General features: G+C 43.6%; 1 protein-coding gene across 1 annotated transcript in view; it reads left to right on the forward strand.

Annotated features, from left to right (window-relative positions):
• Positions 1-21,727, forward strand: part of fut8b (fucosyltransferase 8b (alpha (1,6) fucosyltransferase)) — a 99,983-nt gene extending 78,256 nt beyond the window's left edge. The window contains exons 6-10 of the mRNA XM_086190054.1: positions 1,737-1,974; positions 8,553-8,799; positions 18,068-18,244; positions 18,334-18,484; positions 19,970-21,727. Of these exons, the coding sequence (XP_086046180.1) occupies positions 1,737-1,974; positions 8,553-8,799; positions 18,068-18,244; positions 18,334-18,484; positions 19,970-20,311 (1,155 nt within the window). The 3' untranslated portion in view covers positions 20,312-21,727. The remainder of the gene's footprint in view (positions 1-1,736; positions 1,975-8,552; positions 8,800-18,067; positions 18,245-18,333; positions 18,485-19,969) is intronic.
• Positions 21,728-22,228: the final 501 nt, after the last annotated feature.

The raw sequence follows: 22,228 nt of genomic DNA on the forward strand, positions 1-22,228 counted from the left end.
GAACCATCCACAGCTGCAGCAGCCTAATGAGGAAAACACTCCCATCAGCCAGTAATTGCTGTTTAGGAAGGTAGTTGGCACAGACGTTCGCCGAGATGCTCAGACCGGCTGCTGAGCGAATCACAACTCAGCAACGCATCGACAAAACAGCATGTGTCACTCAGCTGGTTTTCTTTTTTGTTTTGTGTGCAAAAAAAGAGAGAGAGAGAGAAAAAGAAATATCACTGTTCCTTTCCCCAGCAACTCAATATTCTTCCCTTCAGAGTTGGTTTGATATCGAAGCTAATTTATGAGATGAAGAAGGAAGGTGAGTTGGGGGGGGGGGGGGGGGGAGAGGGAGGGAAGGAAAAAGACAAATCACAAAGAAAAGAGGTCTGGGGAAATAGTGAGTGTTGTAGAAAATAAGAGGGACAGAGAGTGCAGGGAAAAGGAAAATAATGAGATTGAGAGAGGGCATGAAGCGAAAAAATGATGAGTAAAAAAGGGCGGGACAGAAAGAGCAGGAAAAGAAGAAAGAGCAAATGATGTGATGGCAATATTCTACATTTTTTTTATTGTCAAGAAATGTCATGAAAAGACTCAAACCAGCTATGTTCTCCTCTGACTTTCTCACTTGTCTCATCCGTCTCTGACATCCTCAGCACTTGTGCTCCGAGGCTTAAATGTGTACTTATCAACCAGGTGGACACTGTACTTTTTTTTTCTTTTTTTTTTTTGAAAAGCAAACATTTGTCAAACTGTAGCAAATATTGCATTTTCAGGGACAATTTTCAGCCACTAATTACTCCATGCTTATGAGTATTTATGGGACGAGCTCAGCGTGAGAGGATTGATGATGTTTTTCATAGTGGTTAGACAGCAGGCCTGCATCAGAGAGGATAAACTGTATCAGGTTTCTGCTGCGCTGCCATAATAAAATATGGAATACAATATAAAGTAATAGTGGATTATTGGATAATTATTGGGTGAAGTAGAGGGAGCAGAGACAATACTATCAAAACATGGTATGAGAGATAAAGGACAAAGGTCAAGCAAGAAGAAAAATGTTACCACAAGGCAAACTGCAATACCACCATATCACACGCCTTCAAAATATACAAACACTCGTGAGGGAAAAAAGTTCAAGTTAATTCTTCATTTTTAAAGGGACGGTGGTCAGTTGAATGTATTTGCACCAGAATTAGAAAACAAATAATTAGCATCTGTTGTTCCTGGGCAGGTAGACAACAAAATAAATAAATAACATCAAGAACAACATGTAAAACAACAGAACATGGGGGTGGGAAAAAGGTCCATTCGTGTGATGCTAAACTACCGTAAGTGGACACATACAGAAAGATCCATAAATGTGAACACACAAAACAGCAACGGTAAAAAAACATCTGTTGTGCCCAATTACACATGGAAATAAACACCTACCAAAACAACAGGAAAGCTTGTAATTATCATCATTGTTCTTAACTTGGCTTAATCTGTTCAATTTTCTAGTACATCGTTGTTTGTTTCCTAGTTGCAATAATACCGTTTGGAACACAGCACTTTTCCCTAAAGGAAAGAAAAAACAGTGAATGTCAAACGTTCTTTTCCGTTCAGTTCATCAAATAAATCTCTAACCCAATATTGGAACAGCATTCCAAACGCTCGAATATCGGTTTCTTAGTTCCCCAGGTATTACTGTTAAAGGACGCGTGACAATAAAAGATGATAAACACTCTCTCTTCTCCTCATTGTCTCAGAACCCCACAGACTGCAGCAAGGCCAGGAAGCTGGTGTGTAACATCAACAAGGGCTGTGGTTACGGCTGCCAGCTCCATCATGTCGTCTACTGCTTCATGATCGCGTACGGCACCCAACGCACGCTCATCCTGGAGTCGCACAACTGGCGCTACGCCCCCGGCGGCTGGGAGACCGTCTTCCTGCCCGTTAGCAACTCCTGCACCGACCGCGCTGGCGCCACAACTGGACACTGGTCAGGTAAGTCCAAACACACTCACACACACACACACACACACACACACATACACATAGAGCTTCCAATAAGGGATGATTAATAATCAACCAGCCCTCTCTTTTATCTAAAAAAAATAAAAAATACACCACTGCTCTCTTTTGTGCTGCGTCAGCGAAAATAAAGTGTGAATACTCCAGCTAAGCAGGACCAAGCAATTCCTGTTAAAGCACTTTGGCAATCAATGTAGTGGCAGCAGGTTGCTCTCCTAAAGTTTTGTTGCCAAGAAAGCCTGTGATTTGATTTCAGGAAAGTACCTCTGACCCACGGTGAGGTTCTACTGGGAATGAAGTGTTAGTGCATCATTTGTGCAACCAGGTGTCTCAGCGATTTCGCATAGGTCTTTCATCACGGTCTATGATGTCGTAGACTCAGATATCTTATATTGTTACATGCAACCCCCACTAATGCTAAAAGTAATGCGGTATTATGCATCAGTCCTGCTATAAATCCCTGCATGACGATTATAATGTTCAGTTTTCATTTCATCTGAGAGAGCTGATTTATTTTTAAGCCCCCCCCTCCCTTCCTCCCTCCGGTCAGAAATGTGTTTTTCTTCTTGTTCCTACAGTTGAAGATTTGAGCTTCACTGTGTAGAATGATGTATGTGAAGAGGGCTGTTTTCAAATTCATTGATCAAAGTGTAAATTTTCTCTCCGCTAATTGAAAATCACTTTTTAAGAGACGGCCCTTGGAGCATGATTTGTTACATCACAACTATTTTGTAAGCTCAGCCAAAATTCAGCAGACATTAGTATGATGTAGAGACCTGAAGCCTTCACTGATAATGGACTTTACAGGGAAGAAGGAGCCATCGTCCGTCTACCAGTGAAATAAAAGGTATTTTAATGTACTTAAAGGGACAAGTACATTTCAATTTTCAGATTCTTTTTGCTTAATTAGTCAGACACACATTATCGTACATATGAAAGTACACGACGCGAAGCTCTGCGGCAAGCAAAAATATCCGAGAATGAAACGTTTTGTTGTGCAAGGTCGTCCTCGCTGTTGAACACTATGCTCATGGCATATGAAGCGTAAAGTCAGGCGCTAGCTAACATTACGCCATGGACGAACGACATGCTCACGGCTTCCAGGTCACTGCAGCTAACCTCGCACTTCTGATTTTGGGATGACGACAACCACCGTGCGATGTTAGAGTGATATTTACTGATGCCATAGAGTAAAAATATCGTATCCTTGAGTCAACCAAAAACCTTGTTTATAATAATTAAAATCCTTTTTCAAAAACAAACACAAAAAAAAAAACCCTGGTCTTTTAAGATGAGGGAACCAGACATTCAACAGTCCTTTATTCATCTCCAGTTTTGAACTCATTCCTGCACTTCTCTAGTGAGTTGGTGCTTCAGATTTGGTCCACCGAGAAGTTGTGCTGTATGTGAAGATATAAAAGCTTTTACTTTAGGATTTGATTATTTCTAATCATGAAGGAAGAGAGTCTGACCGCAAGACAAGAATGTACAGATAATGTAGATGACTGTTCCATCACTTCTTTTAACCGCATTTTTTACCATCTCTAAAAGTGCTCTGGATCACTTGTAAAGGGTTCAGAGCCTGTGTATCCAGTAGTCAGCACAGATTAACCTATACCTGTAGCAACATAGCAGCCTTGTGGTATTTGCCCGAGGTCTCTTGTTGGTCTGAACACAATCTTAATAATTTGTTTGAATGAACCTTGAAACAGGGACTTGACCTCATTGAGCCAGGCCTGGCAGGGAGCTCCAAGGGTCTGATTAGATTCAGTCGGAAGAAATGCAAGGTTCGATGTAGCGTGCACTGAGGGAAACGAGCTCTGGAGATGTGAAATGTTTTGTTTTTCTAGTGGGAAAGGCCCTAATGCAGACAGTGAGCAATAACCTGAACTCCTACGCTGTGGCTGGACTCGGCCAGGATGAGAGGCGTCGGGCACGTGTGGGGGATTCTCACGAGCTCTTGGTTGAGCTCCACTCTGCCAGTGGGCACTCAGAGCCAAAACTACTGTGCAGGGGGGGAAAAATTGAAAGGGGCTGCATTATTGTGCACATGTCTTCACCCACTGCTGTTGTCCTTCTAAGCACAGCTAAAGTGTTTATTCCCGAGAAACGATAGGGTCACAGGTCTGGCTAGGGTTTCGTGCCGATCAGTGGTCTTATTGTAGTCTGTACCTCCAGGCCAACAAACACTTCAACAAAAGGCCAGCCCGCCTAAAAAAGGTGCTGCTGGGGAATTTAATACTTTAAAAAAATGGATGGGGGGGGGCGGGTTTAGAGTAACAGCCAGAGGTATCTGAAACTGAATTCAACCTTACGTTGAATTCTGCTCTTCCCGTAATGACGCAGTATGTATATGTATATGTATTCAAACGCCTCGGTCCAAAGATTGATGCTCTTGTCAGGATGAACTCTATCTCCCTACTAGCACAAATGTAGCAGAATCCTTTAGGAAAACAATGGAGTTATGAATCAAAGATGCGATATAAGTATGATTAATAGTCCTACAATATAAATGTATTTGCCGCTTCTAAGCTGACAAGATGGAAGCATTTGCAAGCGAAGATCAGGGAATTTACTATCAGAGTGTGCCTGCCTCTCTCACTCTCCCTATCACTTTCTCCCTCATTGCTTTCTTGTTCTCGTCGCTGCATCCTTTCAGCTCTTCATTTTTCTGCTATCGCCTCATTTGACTTGTGCTCTCCTGGGCTCTTCCTTCTTATCTGCTGCTCTCCCAGTGCCTTCCCTCTCTTATTCTCCTGCCTTTCATGTGTCCTTTCCTACTATCTAATGTCTTTCTCTGGTGTCTGTCTCAAAGCCTCCTATAGATCCATATACGCCATCTGGCTGCGAGCAGAGCCAAATCACTGCAAACACAACTTCTCTTCTCACACTTCTTGGCATTCTACATCCAATATAAAGTCTTGCAATCTGGATAACAAACTAGGTATAATTAACAGTAACATCGTTTTGTGATATTTCCGCCCCCGGCACATCTGACCAATAAACTAAGCTAAGACGACCTTGTCCCCCTTAAAGGTCAGTCCACCTTAAGTCGCTCTGCTAATCTCGGGGATAACCAACAAGACACTCAGGAACGAGCAACTTTGCTCGAGTCTTGAGGAGTTGTAGCACTTGTTTACTGACATAAAACTCTTCAGGCACTGCACTGATGCATTCATAGCCGTAATACTGCAGAGGGGTGACCAAAGGGTTGTCGGTTCAATCCCCAGGATAAATCTGGGCAGGCGAAGTTCAGAACCCTATTTTTATTTCAGTGGCGCACATTTTAGGTTCACTGATGCTTTTTAAATGACTAAGATTTCAAAATACTATTTAAAATAGATTAGCGTCAGTGATCGCAAGCATGTCTGCATTTATTTAACCCTTTATACCGATAGAACGTACGAACATCCCCACTGAAAGGTTTTTGTATCACACCAGGACAGCAGGGGGCTCTCCCCCTTTGGTCTGCTTGATGTATTTTTATAAAGATGTTACTCCTGAGACCTCATAATGCCGTCATATTGTTTGGGGAAAACATAAGTAGCCCCTTGTGATTCTTGTCACATACAAATGAGCATACACTGTCATATCTAATATATTCTTCACTGAGCAACTCTTTGTATTGTTTTTGTTGCTGGGAAATCGATTTTGTCTGTGTTTTATTGCGCGGCCCCACCAGATTCCCTCTCGTCTCACCTTCTTTGTATATCTCTACGTGGTTAACCCACTTCCTATTAAGTGTTTCCCTTAGGACGTGAGACATTTATAGAAGGAGACAATGGACGGTATATGCATCTGTGACTGCGTACCTCTTTCAGGAAAACATATAGCTTGGGGGTTGAAATCAAAGATAGTAAAGAACTCATTATGGGACCTGCTGATGTTCTGTCCAAATGGGAAATGTGGAAAAACAAAACATCAGAATTTCCACATTAGAATAGAAATAACACACAGTTCAGCTGCGGGGGGAACGTTGCGAGTGCAAAAGCGTGCTAGACTTTCAGAGGAGACGATCCTAAGTTTTGCCCGTTTATCAACTGCAGTGATCATTTTTGTGGAAATTAAGAAGTCCAACCATCTGATGATGGATCAGAGCGGGCATTTAATTTTTGTATTTTGGCAGTTAACAGTAACAAGCTTTACCTTGTATTCCTCTGCCTGGTTACCACAAGTTTTATGTCCCCGCAGTGCTGCACCATCTTAAAGGACTGGTAACTCAGTAAATTCTGAACACGAAGACTAGGAAACCAGTCTTTTTGTGGAACAATGGTTCGTTGATCAAAGAACTAATTTCCCAAAGAGAGTCTATTCCTTTGAGGGTCTGTGGAGACATTACTGCCTTATGAGTGACTCTCAGAGCAGCCAGAGAAACATAATGTTCCTTGCCATGTTAGGACAAGAACAAGAGTTCTCTAAGTTCATAATCTCAGCTTCACATATATTATGAATGGAGGAGTCTCGGTACTTTTTTTTTTTTTTCTACCAGGATGATGTCACTCTCAGTTTTCCAGTTTTATGTTAATCCAGTGAAATATTTATACATAATTGCTAACTTTTGTTTCGGTGCAGATGCATGTGCTTTAGGTCATGGAGCCTGCAGGAAATGTATGCATACTAGAGGCTTGGAGTTGGAATTTACTGAAGCTTTGTGATCTAATTAAGTAGCTGTGGGAGGATAGCATATCTGTACATTTGTGCCAAAAAGTGCAGGCGTCAAAATATGTCCATTCCCTTATGTGAATCATGCCAGTGCTGTTATATAAGCAAAGACGAAGCCTGGGAATATTTTTTCTGTTCAATATTTAATGCTTCCACCAATTTAAATTCAGTTCATGCTCCAGCATACACACACACACATACACACACACACACACACACACAAATTGAAGCCTCAGCTTCTGCCCTTGTTTTTAATATTTTTTTTTTTATGTAGCCTCTCTGTGAAAGGCCGTTTTTAATGACTCATTATGCCATTTATGTGGAAGTGTGTTGTGCAGGCTGTTTGCGGCTGTATTAGGGCCTGTCGCTGGTGCTTAGAGAAACCACTTCACTCTGACAGAACACAGGCCTCAAACTTGTTTTTTTACGTAAATCTTGGGGTTTACACGCGCGCGCGCAAACACACACACTAGAAACGCTTTCTTCTGGTTCTTAGTCTGGAAGAGAGTGAAGGTTGTGTCTGCCAGGCAGATCCCTTCTGGTGTGATGAGATTGTATGGGCACGCTCATGAATGTGTGTTTGTGTAAAAGCGCATTTCTTTTTACGCCCTTTTTTATTTGGATCCTTATTTGTTGTCACTCCTGGACCACCTGTTCAGATGACGTGCACGGTCAGTGTGTTTCTATTTATGTGTCGCCGTGTGTTCATGAAGGCGTGCTTAGTTGTTTGTATGTTTTCCTTATTTGTGTAAACGTGCATCTGTGTGTGTATGGATAGTTGGCCTTGATGTGTAAGGAGGTCTGGCGGTGTCCAGGGGTTTTCTGCCATCTAGAGAGGTGACCTTTGTAATCAGCCTTGCCTAACGCTCTGCCCAGGGCTCCTGCCAAGCCGGACTCTGCCTGAAGGGGTCGATGCCAGACCACCAGGCTCCCACCTCAGCCTCAGCCTCAGCCCCATCCCCAGCCTCTGGCCCTCTACACAGCCTTGATATGAAGGAGCTTACCTTGGCCTTACAGCAAGAACAGCCTCACAAAAGCTGTCAATCACAAAAGCTGGACTTGAAGGAGTTTTGGTATACTGATTCATACTGGAATGGGGGGGGGGGGGGGGGGTTGCAGGGCCACAAAAAGGGGGTCACATTGCATGACAGTCCTGCATGGTTTTTATATTTTACGCTGGGCCTGATGGTGGTCAGAGCAATGTTGAGGACTCACTCACATCACTAGACACCTTGAAACACATTTTCCAATTGTGGAAAAAATACATGCATGTAATTCTCCAGCCAAACAGGTAAAATAGTTTACCTCCGATTCCGAAAACCAATCTTGAAGTACTCGTGCTTTTGCTGACATAACTTTTCACCCAGCAGAATCTTTGTATTCCAAAGGGCCACCCTGCCGTCCCCTCCAATGAGTGTCCTTGAGTAACGCAGACTACCTTGAACTATTACTCAGGCTCTACATTTTCTGGGGGGAAAATGGTGTCCGAACTTTACATCTGAGTCAGTCTCACGGTTTATGACTTCATGGGTGTAAGCCTGCATCGGGTCAGTTGAAGATGACGTCTTCCATCTGTTGTCCGACATCATGACCCCACCCCAAGGAACTACTTTATCTGATTTATAACCTGCACCAATCAAACCAGCAACTGTGGTGGATTTCTGGTCCTAGGTAGTGGTTGAATCCCCATACACTTCTGGGAAATGGTGATATTGCAGTTTTCACTTTTTTTTAATTCAAATGGACCAAGCAAATGCTTATTTAATCAAAGCAGGAATTAAATCCTGACTTATTGATAAATATAATAAATAAGCAGCCTTGTATTTGTTGACGTGAGATCTTCTGTCAGAATGTCGATAAAAGGGTGTCTCTTTTTCCTGCTCCTCCAGGAGAGGCCCATGATAAAGATGTCCAGGTTGTAGAGTTGCCTATCGTGGACAGCCTCCACCCTCGGCCTCCCTACCTGCCCTTGGCGATCCCCGAGGACCTGGCCCTGCGCTTGCACCGTTTGCACGGTGACCCCTCCGTCTGGTGGGTGTCCCAGTTTGTCAAGTACCTGGTACGCCCTCAGGCGTGGCTGGAGAAGGAGATCCAACAGAGCACTGCCAAGCTGGGCTTCAAACATCCCATCATCGGGTAAGAAAGCCTCTCACTTCTCAGTGTGTCGTGTCATTGTCGTGTTTTTCCTGTTGTTGCTGCTGCAGTGATGAACACTTCAGGTACTGACTTTGACTCTGGTGAAACGGCACACAGCAGCATTTCTCTACACGCAAGTCTGCAGAGTGCTTCACAATCAAAGCAAACAGGAGGCATAGTAATAGGAAAACAAAGACGTAGCTATGAGGGCTGCTGCGGAGTTCAAACACTGCTTTGGCTGAGGTTAATATGAGGTTAACACAATGGTATTAAAGGTAACGCTATGGTTTCATTTTCTACCTTTATTCTTGGAAGGGGGGAAGCTTTTTCCATGGCCTTCTTGAAATGACTTAATGCCGACGTTCTGTTCGCACCAAATCCTCATCAGATATGTTTATGTTTTTAATTAAGCAGGTAACCAATTCAGGACTGAAAGCATAATTTTCCAATTTTAAAATCAGCAAAACCAAATCAGGAATAAGAAGCTTATAACCCATTTAATGACCTCATTAAAAATGAATAGACCAGCTGCTTTTCTTTTATCTTCCACTGTCTTCATCAATTAAAGGATAAGGCAGATGATGTTCTATATTTCACTTATTACTAATAAATCCCATTAAAAGACAAAAAACCAACAATGGATTGATCCTACAAACAAGTATTGTGCATAGCGTAAGCCCGATGACATGTTGTATTCCTCCATTTTTGCCTACAATTATTTTTAAAAAAAGAATCGAGCAGCATCCTCACATTGAGTTCCTTCATTCTGATAAACACAGGTACTGTAGTTTATTTTAAATCAATCCCAAATCAACCAACCTGGTTCCTTAATACTCACTTGTGTGCTAAATGCGTATAAATCCACCACTAAAAATAGTCCTCCTATAATATGCTGTTTACTCCTTTTTGCTGAAAACTACAGTACCAAGCTGTTTCAATCAATTAGTTTGTCTTTTATAATACTAAAAGGACGTGTTTGTGACCAGTTTCTTAAAAATGTATGTGGCGCTATTGTACAAATAAGTAAGCTGGTGGCTGAGTAACCCTTAAAGTAAGGACCGTATAGATTGATACCAGCCTTATTCTTTAAGAACCCACATTGAAGTCCACTTCCACATAGCAGACTGTGTGCTATAAAATCCACCCGTATCTAAGTGCACCATCTAAATACTACTCTTCATTAATATTACATGAACAGTGCCAAGGAGCTTCTTATTTTTATTGTTGTTGTATTTAAAAGGAGTGTTAGTGTTGTTCCATCTCTGGAGATGTAGCTGTCATCTTTGGACCCTGACATGGATCAACCATGACTTCTGGTGGTCCAGCGTGGCAACACGGAAAAGCGCTCATCAGGATGTCGCTCGCTCGCTACCCGCGGCGGCCATCCCCTTACGAGGACGTGCTCCGTCACAATGCTGCAAGCCAATTTGCTAATGGCTTCTGAGAAATAGGTTGGATATCTTTAGATGTTTATTTACTCATTAATTTTTCCACGTATTCCTGCCAGGTGCTCGATCAGTAATCATTCATGTGCTGCCAGCGAGCCACTTTTAACTCATAAATACCTTATTTTCATAATGACAAGAAAACTACACTGAACTAAGTTTCTTGTTATTTAAAAGTATATATTAAGTCTTGTTTGTTTCAAGATTGTTGGAATAGTCCAGCCCAGTGTGACATCACAATACATCAAAGCCACCTAGTCAGTATGTGGTCTCAGCACGACTACGTTCATGTTGTGTAGTACCCCTTGATCGAGGGGAGGGATCATGAGTGATTGACAACGAGGTCACATTCATCAAAGATAGTGTGATGAAGTCACTGACTGACAGGATTTGTGTGATTTTGTTTTGTTTTGTTTTCCTTCCGTAGTAGCCAGCTAGAATGGTTAGCTAACTCATCAGTCCAGGCTGGTTAGCATGAATGGGCTCACAGTTCTACTTGAACACATTAGCGTAGCTAGACTGCAAGCTGGCTATCGAACATCAGATTTCTTCATACCAACTTTGTCACAAGTCATCTCAGGGCCACTGTCATTAGCAATCTAGCTAACCAGTTTTAGAAATTCTGTAAGTTCCGAGCTGCAGCAAACCAATGTTACATCAGCAGCAGTGCAGGTATGACTTTTACCATGGCGATGGTGTGTAACACTGAATATTATTAAATTATGGACCACCTACCACTGTACCACCCTCCAATGGGCACGAGAGGTAGACCCACGAGTGGGGAGGCTAAAACCTATGGGCGCAGGCATCAGTCACCAGTTGGCTCTTGAGGTGTTGTGGAGGGAGGTTTATTTATTTCACAGCATAGCATAACCTGCTGGCCACCGCCACCCTTGGTTGGGGGCAAAAATGACAAGACTCAGGGCGCCATCTCACTCCTGTCTCAACAACTGGCTCTGTCACTCCAGGATGCTGTCATTGTAACGCTGCTGCTGTGATAAGCCTTTTCTGAAGTGAAGAGTCCTCAGACTCACACATTGTTGGTTCTTGGCTAAAACATTTAAAAACTTGTTGAGGTTTATTGGCTGCAGCTCCTTCTCCTGAGGGCAAATTCAAGCTCTGACTGACTTCCTCCTCAACAAATGAACGTTAACAACGCGTCCCCATCAACGGTGGAGTAACCAGGTCCCACCCAAAAAAGACAACAATATTATTTAATTTCAAATCTAGATAGATTTTTATCAGCGGATTATTTTGACACAGAGAGACTCCTCACATCTTTGAGCAGCACTTCAACCCTGGCATGTCATTCTCAGCAGCTGTTTTTACCCACCAGATTGGAGGAGACTTGCTATCTAAGGACAAAATACTTAATGAGTGGTACGCTGGAAGTCTTATGAAAGGATGTGCAATGACTTTCTGGTACTGTGCTGAGATTGCCTTTAAGTTTCTGCACCGTCCCATGAGGCTGACTCCGCCTGCCTGGTAAAGGAAGTAGTTTAAAACAAAAGCGAAGAGTTATTTTCTAATAGTTTGTGAAGTCAGCCTGGTTTAGTTTTGTCATCACATCTCTCTCTCTCATCCATATGCTCATAGTGTGCGCACCAGCGACTTGGCTTTTTCTTCTCAACTTCTTCTGTACATTTTGCTTCAAGCGATCGTTGCAGATCTTCCCCGCTTTTCCTGTCCTTCCCTGCTTTAGTTCTCACTTCTCCTTGTTACGCTCTCTTTCTCCGATGCTTTTTCTCTTTGGTTTTTACCTCTGACTTTCATTACCGTGGCAGCTGCCATCTCTTTCTCCCACCCCTCTTTGACTCTCCTTTTTCTCCTTTTCTGACTTATCCCAACTTTTTCAATCACCCCGTTCTCTCACATCCTCTCATTTGTGATCGTTTCTCAGTCTTCATTTGTTCACCCCGCTTCAATATTTCTTAAATTTTTATACTTCACTCGCACCTCTCTCTCTTGTTCCCAGGGCACACATCCCTAGCCACAATGCTCACATAATCTTCCACACATCTCTATCACCCTTCTGTCTAACTCCGCCCCTCCTCCCAGAACACACACACACTCTCTCTCTACCTTTTCTGCCTCTTTCTCTCTCGCTGGGGAAAGGGTTATTGAAATGAATGGATGGGTGGAACAGAGTTTTTATACCTTCTTTTCCTTCTCTGCGCATCTCCTCGTACATCCACTACCTACACTGATGTTGCAACAAAGTCCCTGTGCGCTTCTATCAGCCGTGTGATGGAAGGCATTATATATGTGCGGGTGCATGTGCGCGTGCGTGCGTGCATAAACACGAGTCAATGTGATACATAGAAGGAGTGTTGGAAGTGATCCATCGTGCAGCGTTGTAGGTGTCGATGGAGAGAGTACCAAGCGGGATTAGAACATCCATTTGTCCCCAGAGCACCCAGCAACCGTTAGCTGACCCCTCTCCCTCCCTCGTCCCCTCAGTCACCACCGCCACTCTATTTCCCACCCTCGCTCCTCCCCTAGGATGAGAGCTGCAAGAAGGCTGGGAGGCAGCGGCTAAAAGCAAGTATCAGCACGGCTCCGTCCTGCCAACATTTAATGCTGCCTAATGCGTGGGGGGGGGGGGGGGGGGGGTAGTCTGGGAGAAAGAGGAAGTAGGGATACTGATACCAGTGAGGCTTTCTATCCATGTGCTTACCAAGAGGTGAATTCACTCTACATCTGTCGCAATGTCTTGTCTGCTCTTTGTGAATAAAGCTTCCCAGTATTCAATATTTATTTCAGTTTCTTTTTAAGGCTTAATCAAGAAGTGAATATTTATGAATTTTAAATATTACAAAATATGAAGAAAAATATCATACAAATTGAGGAGTTAAAAAAAATATTCCAGAAATTAATTTTTTAGCACAAACTAAAAAATGTATGCACTTCCTTTTTTTTGCCGTAATTGTTGACACTCACTATCTATTAATAAGAATCTATTTTTCTTGTTTTTTTTTTCCTTTTCTCTGAGCCGTGAAGTTTACATATAATAAGAAATAAACAACGTTTTTACAGTCAGAATCTGTAATAAAGATGTGCTTTTGTGTGTATTTATGAAGCAATCTCTTATTAATAAAGTGATGTTACAGGTGTGGAGCACTGTTGTATTCTTATGGTAATGTTAATAAAATTACCACAATTCTTTACTCATGCTAATTGGCATTTATTATTTAGCAGTAAGGTTTGCAGAGATATGTAATAAATGAATGGAGTTACTTTGTTAAACAATCAAACAGAAGAGGTTTGAAATGCAAAATTTATTTGAGGGTGAAAAAGCTGACACTGTAATTTTATTGCAAGTAAAGTACAATTGTGTTTTTCTGCATACGACCAAGTTGTCAATCATAGAGAGACTGTCTAGTAGAGACTTCCATCCATCCATTTCTTACTGTTTATCCTGTTAAGGGTCGTAGGGGGGGGCTCTCTCTATCCCAGCAGCCTTCAGGTGAGAGGCGGGGTTCACCGTGGACGGGTCACCAGTCCATCACAGGACCAACACATAGAGACAGACAACCATTCACACTCACAGTCACACCTACAGTCAATTTAGAGTATCAATCAGCCTCGTCCCCTCTTGATGTCTTTGGACTGTGGGAGGAAGCTGGAGTACCAGAGAGAACCCACACAGGAACAGGGAGAACATGGAGACTCCACACAGAAAGATCCCGTGATGGAGCCGGGGCTCGAACATGAACCTTCTTGCTGTGAGGTGACAGTGCTGACCACTGCGCCGCCGTGCTGCCGTTGAGAGACTTGTTTTCCATTTTGATTTGCAAGTCCCAGCCACAAAACTCAAATTAAAAATGATACCTCTCAAATAACTAACAAATAGCCATCTTTCCCTCCTGCGTCACTTCTTTGTGACTCCAGAATGCAGGAAGAGACAGTCATGTATATTTAGCTTAAAGCTAATTTTAAATTATTGCCACCAAAAATCAAACCACAAAAAAAAACTGCCCAACAGTGTCTCTTTACAAACTCTGAGGGGCTTCGTCTGATGTAATTAACATCTTCATTTTCCAACTGTATGGTCGGTAATCCACAGAGGCTCTAAATGAACGAGCACAGTTAAGCGGGAGCGAGTTGCTTCAGCTGAATGCTCCAGCTGTTTGTGCTTGGCGCTACCGTAAAGGAGCTATGAACTGGAAGCGTTACAGTTTGCTGTTAGTTGTTAGTGGCCATGAGGTGCAATTAATCAATTAATGTCAAGCCAAATGTACGTGACTGGCTCTGTCTGCATTCTAGACTCACCAATATGTGATGCGGGAGGGGGGAAAAAACATCTTCATGAGTTCAAAACAACTATTTTTTTAATGCTTGAAAGGCAAAATACACTTTTTGAGTGATACATCACTTAAATGGCAAACAAATCTTTTGAATTTTCTCACAATGCCCAGGTTTCTAAGGAATAAAATAAGACCGGGAGCAAAGTGATGTTATATTCTTCTGAGAGGCGACCAGCGTGGTGATGTCACATCCACATAAAAGATGTATTTGGTCCACAGGTTATTGTCACAGACTGCTGGAATCAGCACTTACAGTCTCCAGTGTAGGTGTGTAATGCTTTAATGTATGCTCTTACACCCACTGGGAGGATTGCCTTTCCTCGCCAGTACTGTATGAATAGACAGAGATGAATTGAATTATTGTTGCTTTAGTGTGGGAGATGCCGGTAACTGAGGGAGGTAAGAAACGAGCGGTGCTTCTGTGCAGCATCTGGTTCTCTGACGGTGGGGGGTGCAAAAAAAAAAAAAAAAAAATGGCAACACAAAGAGAGTTCACAAAAGCCAAAAACAGCAGGAATGAAAGCAGGGAGGAAGCAGGCGAGAGAGACTCTTAAAAAAAAAAAAGAAAAGAAAAGCCTGGAGTCAAGACCTCTGTCTAATCAGAGACGGAGTCCAAATGAAAGACTGACACACCAGCCACCCTCTCGCCCTGCTCTCCTTTCCTCCATTCTTTTCCTTTTATTTGCCAAATAAAGAGCCTGTTTCTCCGTTACTCTCCAGTCCTCGCTGATTGATCTGTGGCCAGTGGTTGAAACTCTGTGCAGCCTGTTTATTCTCTTTCTCTGAACCCCTGACTCTACAGCTTTTCGACTCCTGCCTCGTTCTCAGAGTGGTGGAGGCAGCCCCGAGGTGAGGGAAGCAGTTTGACTCTCTAAAGTAGCCGGAATATCCTGAGTGGCTGACATGGCGGAGCGGCCTACTGGTCCGCCATCAGGTGTACATGAATGTTGAACAATCCAGTGTCGTACCAGTTCACTCAATTCTCCTACAATAAATGAAAGTTGAAAAATGTCTTTGATTTACAAATTTGGTTTCCTCCTCGCGGGCCAGAAGTCACAATAGAGACGTGGCTGGATGGTTTTGTAATTTAATAGTTTGGGATGGAATAAAACAGTGATTCAGCGTCCATCAGTTTGAGGGATGCTTGTGTCTGGGGGGGGCGGGGGGGGGGGGTTCCTCTCTCACCCTCCTTTTTTTTTCTCAAGCCCTGCGTTTATTCTTGTGTGTGCCAGCGACAGCGCTGCCTCTTTGTCCTTGTTTACTGGAGGGATGACAAGGACGCAGAATAAAACAATGGTGTTGGTTTTGTTGCGCTTTTCTTTCTTTGGCGGGACGTATTCCTTTCCTTGTCATCATCTTCGTGCTTGGTTGGATCAAGCAGAGCAATCAAAAGATTTGCTACATTTCAGTAAAATGGAGCCGAGCATTAGTTTGGCCATGAAGTCAAGCTGACGATCAACTGACCCCAAGCCAGCCCACTGCCCATCTGTCTACCCTTCACGCCACACACCGTAACTCCTCCCTTACATGCTGTATCTGACAGTGTCACAGCTGCTGTCACTGGCCGATGTGCCGGTACCCTGCGGGGGTCTTTGCCGCCGCCGCCGTTCTCTCCCTGAGATCCGCAAAACCGTTCTCCCTAGGACCGCAATGGCAATTAAGACTTCCTTTTGACTGAAGTTGTCCTGACTGAAGTACAAAGTAAGGAGGAAGCTAAATCGATTGCAACTTCATTAATATGGTGCTTTTCGTGCAATTTTGTTATCGCGCAAAGCGCTTCAGACAAGTAAATCAACACGAAGAAAGAATTTCAAACCAACATGGACCACATTATCACAATATTGATGGGTGTCGAGCTCATGAAGAAATGGGGAACCCTAACCCTTATAGAGGTAGCACAAAAAACAATGAATGAAATTGGAAGTAACGAGATACAAATATCTGAAATAAAATGTCTTTAAAGATTGTTAGGGGATATCAATTGAACTTAGTCAAAGCTACATTACCAGAAGAGTCAAATGAAGAGCACATAAACTCAGCAGAAGAACGGGTGAGTTAAAAATAGAAATGGAAAATGACATGAATTCAGTCCAGTTAAAATCAAGATTAAAAAGGTAGGTTTGGAGTTTGCTTTTGAAAATGTCCGGAATGTCATTTTTTTGTTGAAGATTGTCTCTTGAAAGCGAAGGAACACAGAATCACTCAATAGTTACCGCAGCTCAGTTCAAGCGAACATGCAATGCCTTTGACCTTTGACCCTCAGCTGTTTTAGTAAGGCCATTCTCGTCCTCACTGCGCCCCAGGGGCGTAGCCTTGTTTGCTAACGATGACGAGGTTGAATTTGATACAAAGGTATGACCAACATGGGGTGCCTCTATCCATTAGCCGGTGGTGGTCAGATCACCCCACCGACCCCCGCTCCACCCCCCACCCCAGCTTGCCAGGCTGCCTTCGATCACATGCCGGTTCTTAAAGGACGAAAACGTCACATTCAGCTGCAGATACGCGGACGATCCAACACTCTGGGTTCTTATCAGTGCAATTATCCAGTTATCACCTTTCCGTCCTTTCAGTAAGACTCATCAACTTGCTGAATACAGACATTAAAACAAACAACCCTAAATTACTGTAGTTCATTTTGTGAATTTTGAAGCATGACCCTTAGTGATGATATTGATTTATCACCATTCAATGATTTCCCCTCATCTTGTTTCCCTCAGCAATTATTCATCCTCTACTTAATACAAACGCTTCGGGCCCTCACACATTCTTAGTAATATGATTGCACACAAGCCAATATTACCGTCTAACCAAAGGCCAAAGCTGTGTGTCTGAGAAGAACTTTAATATGTTCTCAATGGGTCTCGTAATGACAATTAGCATGGTGCTAAACATGACGTGCCTGCAGCAGAATTCGAAGGCCGTAGGTGGAACAGTTGGTAACCGTCGCGAAGCAGTGCTACTCGTGTGTGAGTCAGCAGTTGCGGTTCATTTTCCTCGATATGAATTTTGTATTTTTCTTTTAATGCCATATTGTCAGCAAATTCATCATCGGTGTCGAGCAGAGGTGGGAAGTTTGTCGTGTAGCCTTGCATGAGAAATGCGTGATGATGAAATGTGTTCATTTAAGGCATTTGTAAGAGCCTGTTGCCGCCTCCCAACTAGCTTGTGTCCTTGACCTTTGACCACCACAGCCTTTAAAGTTCACTCTCCAATCCCATTTGTGATCAATTTGAAGAGCTTTTGTCAAGGCATTCTTGAAATGTTGCGATCATGTGAGGTGACGGTGGACGTTTTCTGCAAAATTGTGAGGGATTTCCTTCAGGCGTTGCTCATTTGTTGCATCAGTGATGCCACCCAAAGACAGAGTAGCTCTGGCCCCACCGCTGTCACCGGCTTCAAAATATCACGAAAATAAAAAACAAGAAGTGAAGCCCAGTGAAGAGTTTTTTCAACAGTAATTGTAATTAATGCTACTACTGAACACCGTCTTCGTCCACGTTTGTGTGTGTGCAGGGTCCATGTGAGGAGGACAGACAAGGTGGGGACGGAGGCAGCCTTCCACCCCATCGAGGAGTACATGCTGCACGTGGAAGAGCAGTTCCAGCACCTGGCCCGACGTGTCCACATTGACAAGAAGAGAGTGTACCTCGCCACGGACGACCCCTCCCTGCTGCAGGAGGCCAAGACCAAGTCAGTGTCCTCCTGTGTGTCTTTGCGTGTTGCCTCGTCCTACCTCGTGCAGCTTCTTCTTACCTCCCCTCTGTCGCCGTCCCCGTCAGGTATCCGGACTATGAGTTCATCAGTGACAACTCCATCTCGTGGTCGGCCGGTCTTCACAACCGCTACACGGAGAACTCGCTGAGAGGAGTCATCCTGGACATCCATTTCTTGTCCCAGACTGACTTTCTGGTCTGCACCTTCTCCTCACAGGTCCGTCCTCTCTCTCTAGTCCACTTTTTTTTTTTTTTTTTTTTTTTTAAAGACAGCGTGGTTGGAAAGTGAAATAAGGAGCCCAAAAAATGTGGCAGGTTGATTGAGTATTCGCTAGTAGACAACATCAGGGAAGTTTAACATTCTTGTGTGTGTCTGAGGCGAAAAAAAATAAAATTCTACTGATTTGATCCCACTGTGATACATACAGTATCAAGCAGCTCTGGCTGGAAGTTTCAGAAAGTTTACATGTGACCATTTAATCTGTTCAACTGACTGTTACTGGTTGTCATCGCTAAATTAACAATCATAATGTCCCAAAAAAAAGTCACAATAATAACCGAAAGTATACCAAAATCAAGTGATCGCTTGTAAGGTGAGCATACACAACTAGCATTGCGCGCGCACACACACACACACGCACACGGACAGACGGACTTCCTATCAATGCCAGTTTTAATCATTAACCACACCTCTCCTTATCTCTCAATGAGAACCAGCCCAGAGAAATTAGGAAAGACATAAAAAAAGATTCAGGAGGGTCTCAGAGTAGAGTCGCTGCTCCTCCATGTCAAGAGGAGTCAGTTGAGGTGGTTCGAGCATCTGGTGAGGATGCCACCTGAACGCCTCCCTCGGGAGTTGTTCCAGTCATGTCCAACCAGGAGGAGGCCTCGGGGCTGACCCAGGACACGCTGGAGGGATTATATCTCTCGACTGGCCTGGGAACGCCTCGGGATTCCCCTGGAAGAGCTGGTGGAAGTGATTGGGGAGAGGACAGCCTGGGCTTCCTTGCTGAGGCTGCTGCCCCCGCGACCCGGACCGACAGGATAAGCAGAAGACGACAACAATATAAAAAAAAGAGAGAGAGAGAGAGAGAAGAGGAATTGAAGCCCTGTAAGGCACCCAACAATCCTCCACAACTTGCATTTAGACAAACATCACGAGCGTTCATGACCTGGACATTTCTCCTCCGTTCTCCTGATCGTCACAGTTGTATCGCCAGTAATAACCTGCCAAATTCCGAAAATGAAGGCTCAGGTCACATGATGTCTGTTCACTCTGTGAGGCACATGTCATCGTGCTTTTACTTGGACTGGAATCAAGTGTGACTGTCAGATAATTACAAGTCCTTTTTTCCCCTCACGCGTCTCTGCGTTTGCAGATCTAATTATGATGAGGATTTAATTACTAGTCTTTGAGTTTTTTTGTTAGCAGTATTGTGGATTGGCACTGTTTATTTATATATCCTTTTCTTTTTGGTCTACTATCACCTGCATTCATTGTTTTCAGCAGTTTCATCATCATCTGAGTCATGTGATCTCCTGTGTCATCTGTTTTAAGCATCGTGGAAACATGTTGGCTTTTCAATGATTTATTCATAAAGTCTTTTTTTTAATTAGTCCTTCCTATGTGAATTCGATCTACAGGTTTTCTCCGGCCTGCGCCGCCTTCCTGTCCTGTAATTCCTGGTTCCGTGTCTTTCAGGTGTGCCGCGTGGCCTACGAAATCATGCAGACTCTACATCCGGACGCCTCATCCTTCTTCTACTCCCTGGACGACATCTACTACTTTGGAGGTCAGAATGCCCACAACCAGATCGCCATCTACCCTCACCAGCCACGCAATAGCGAGGACATTCCCCTGGAGCCCGGTGACGTGATCGGCGTGGCGGGCAACCACTGGGACGGCTACTCTAAAGGCATCAATCGTAAACTGGGCCGCACCGGCCTCTACCCTTCCTACAAGGTCAAAGAGAAAATCGAGACAGTGAAGTACCCGACGTACCCCGAGGCAGACAAACTGCTCAACTCTCAAAAGAAGAAATGAAAAAAAGAATCTAGCAGAGAAGGAGTGTGCAGACTCGGATTCCAGAGACGGAGGCTGCTTTTGTACAGAGGAGAGAGAGGCGTGCTCGGTGCGCTACTCTGAGAAAAGGCCTGTCCCCACGGGTGATCGAACCAGGATGCACTCTGTGATTATGAGAGTGTGTGAAAGCGTGTGAGTGTGTGTGAGCGTGTGTGTGCGTGTGAGAGAGAGAGAGAGAGAGAACATGTGAGCACTTGTGTAAATGCCTGTGCATACATCAGGTCATGGAAGACTTGCACCCTACCACTACTCCCCTGCCTGACACTCTCGAGTCGGGTCTGTAGAGATGTAGATGTGATTTAAAATAAAAAAGAAAAAAGTTCCAATCTACAAAAGCGAGCGCGCACACTCGCTCTCCGGAGACGGACTACTGTAAGACTGAGCTTCGAAATCAATGACTGAGGGGAAGGGAAAAAAAGGACACAAAAAAAAAAAAAGACAAACTGGAAAAAGTGTTTTGATTTTTATTTAAAATCTTTTAAGTGGTTTTGATTCTAATCTTGCCTTTATTTTTCATTTTCTCCATTTTGTTTGTTTACTGAATGTACTGTATCCTCTTCTCACCACGCCCCCCCACACCCACCACCACCTTCTCCTCATCCTCCACTCTGCTTCCTCCATTTCGTCTCATGTGCAATTAATTTTGAAATACCACATTGTGCTTTTATCGAGTGTTTTTAAATGGTCTTAATTTTGTGTGTATGGGGCTTGTGCATTGTATACTGTACTATGTGTGTGTGTGTGTGTGTGTATGCGTGCGTGCGTGCGTGCGCGTGTGTGTGTGAGAAAGGGAGGGAGAGAGAGAGAGAGAGAGAGAGAGAGAGGATGAATGTGTGATGCAGTTTTAAGACTAAAGGGGCCATGTCATGTCCTGGTGCCTATTGTTTTTATTTCCTTCTCTCCTCCTCCTGACTGAATCATATCTCTGTGCCCTGTGGGAGACTGGCGGCGACACTGGGGACAGTTCTCCCCCTGCTCCTCCTCCCCTCCTCCTCCTCCTCCTCCTCCCACAGCACTAAAACAATTCCAGTCACTCCACTGATGACCTCTAGTGAACAATGGTAAGATTATGTGGAGTACAGTGAACTCATGGTGCGCGCACACACACACACACACACACACACACACACACACACACACACAGGAGCCGTCCACCAAACAAAGCACTCCACTGAGATCTTTCTGCATCTCTGCTGTCTGTTTGTAAACCCGCACCCCCCCCCCTTATTTTTTACTTTGCTATTTTAAAATAAATGAGGAAAAATATGCTTATGTTTAAAAATGATAATGCTATGTCATTTCAAGAGTCCCTCTCATTTCATAACTTATGTTCTCGGGCATTGTCTTTGATAACTACAGATCGAATAAACTTGAGAAACCAACACAGCCTCTCCTTCAGTCTGATTGTCTGCCACGACTTTGAACCAGCGACACCTGCTCGTTAATCAAGCTCAAGATGCCTCTACCATGCAGCCCAACTGCAAATCAAGGCTGTTTTAAATGTGAAGAGTTCATTTTCTGAAGGGTATTTAACTGTTTTTCAAGAGTGACGTTCATATTATGATGCGAGGGCTCATTTTTAGCAGCCTCCTGCCTTCAAGAAGTAGTTTGTTAGAAACGCTTTTTGAACGGGGGCCTAAAACTCCCAGCCTGGACCCAGACATGTTGTAATTTGGTGTTCATTCTCAATGCCAAGCTAACACTATTCTTTAATGTTGTTTCTTCATGTTAAGCTTATGCTGTTGTTTCACTTTCATTCTTAGCTGTAAGCTAACGCTATATTTTTTTTTTCCTTCTGGGTTGTAAGCTAATGCTATCTTCTCATGTTGTACGCAAACAGTGTATTTTTTTCTTTCTACGTCTAAGCTAAACTATCTT

This window comes from Aulostomus chinensis, chromosome 20 (assembly GCF_037954235.1).
Source record: "Aulostomus chinensis isolate RoL2024-O1b breed Wild chromosome 20, RoL_Achi_v1.0, whole genome shotgun sequence".
Lineage (NCBI taxonomy): Eukaryota > Metazoa > Chordata > Actinopteri > Syngnathiformes > Aulostomidae > Aulostomus > Aulostomus chinensis.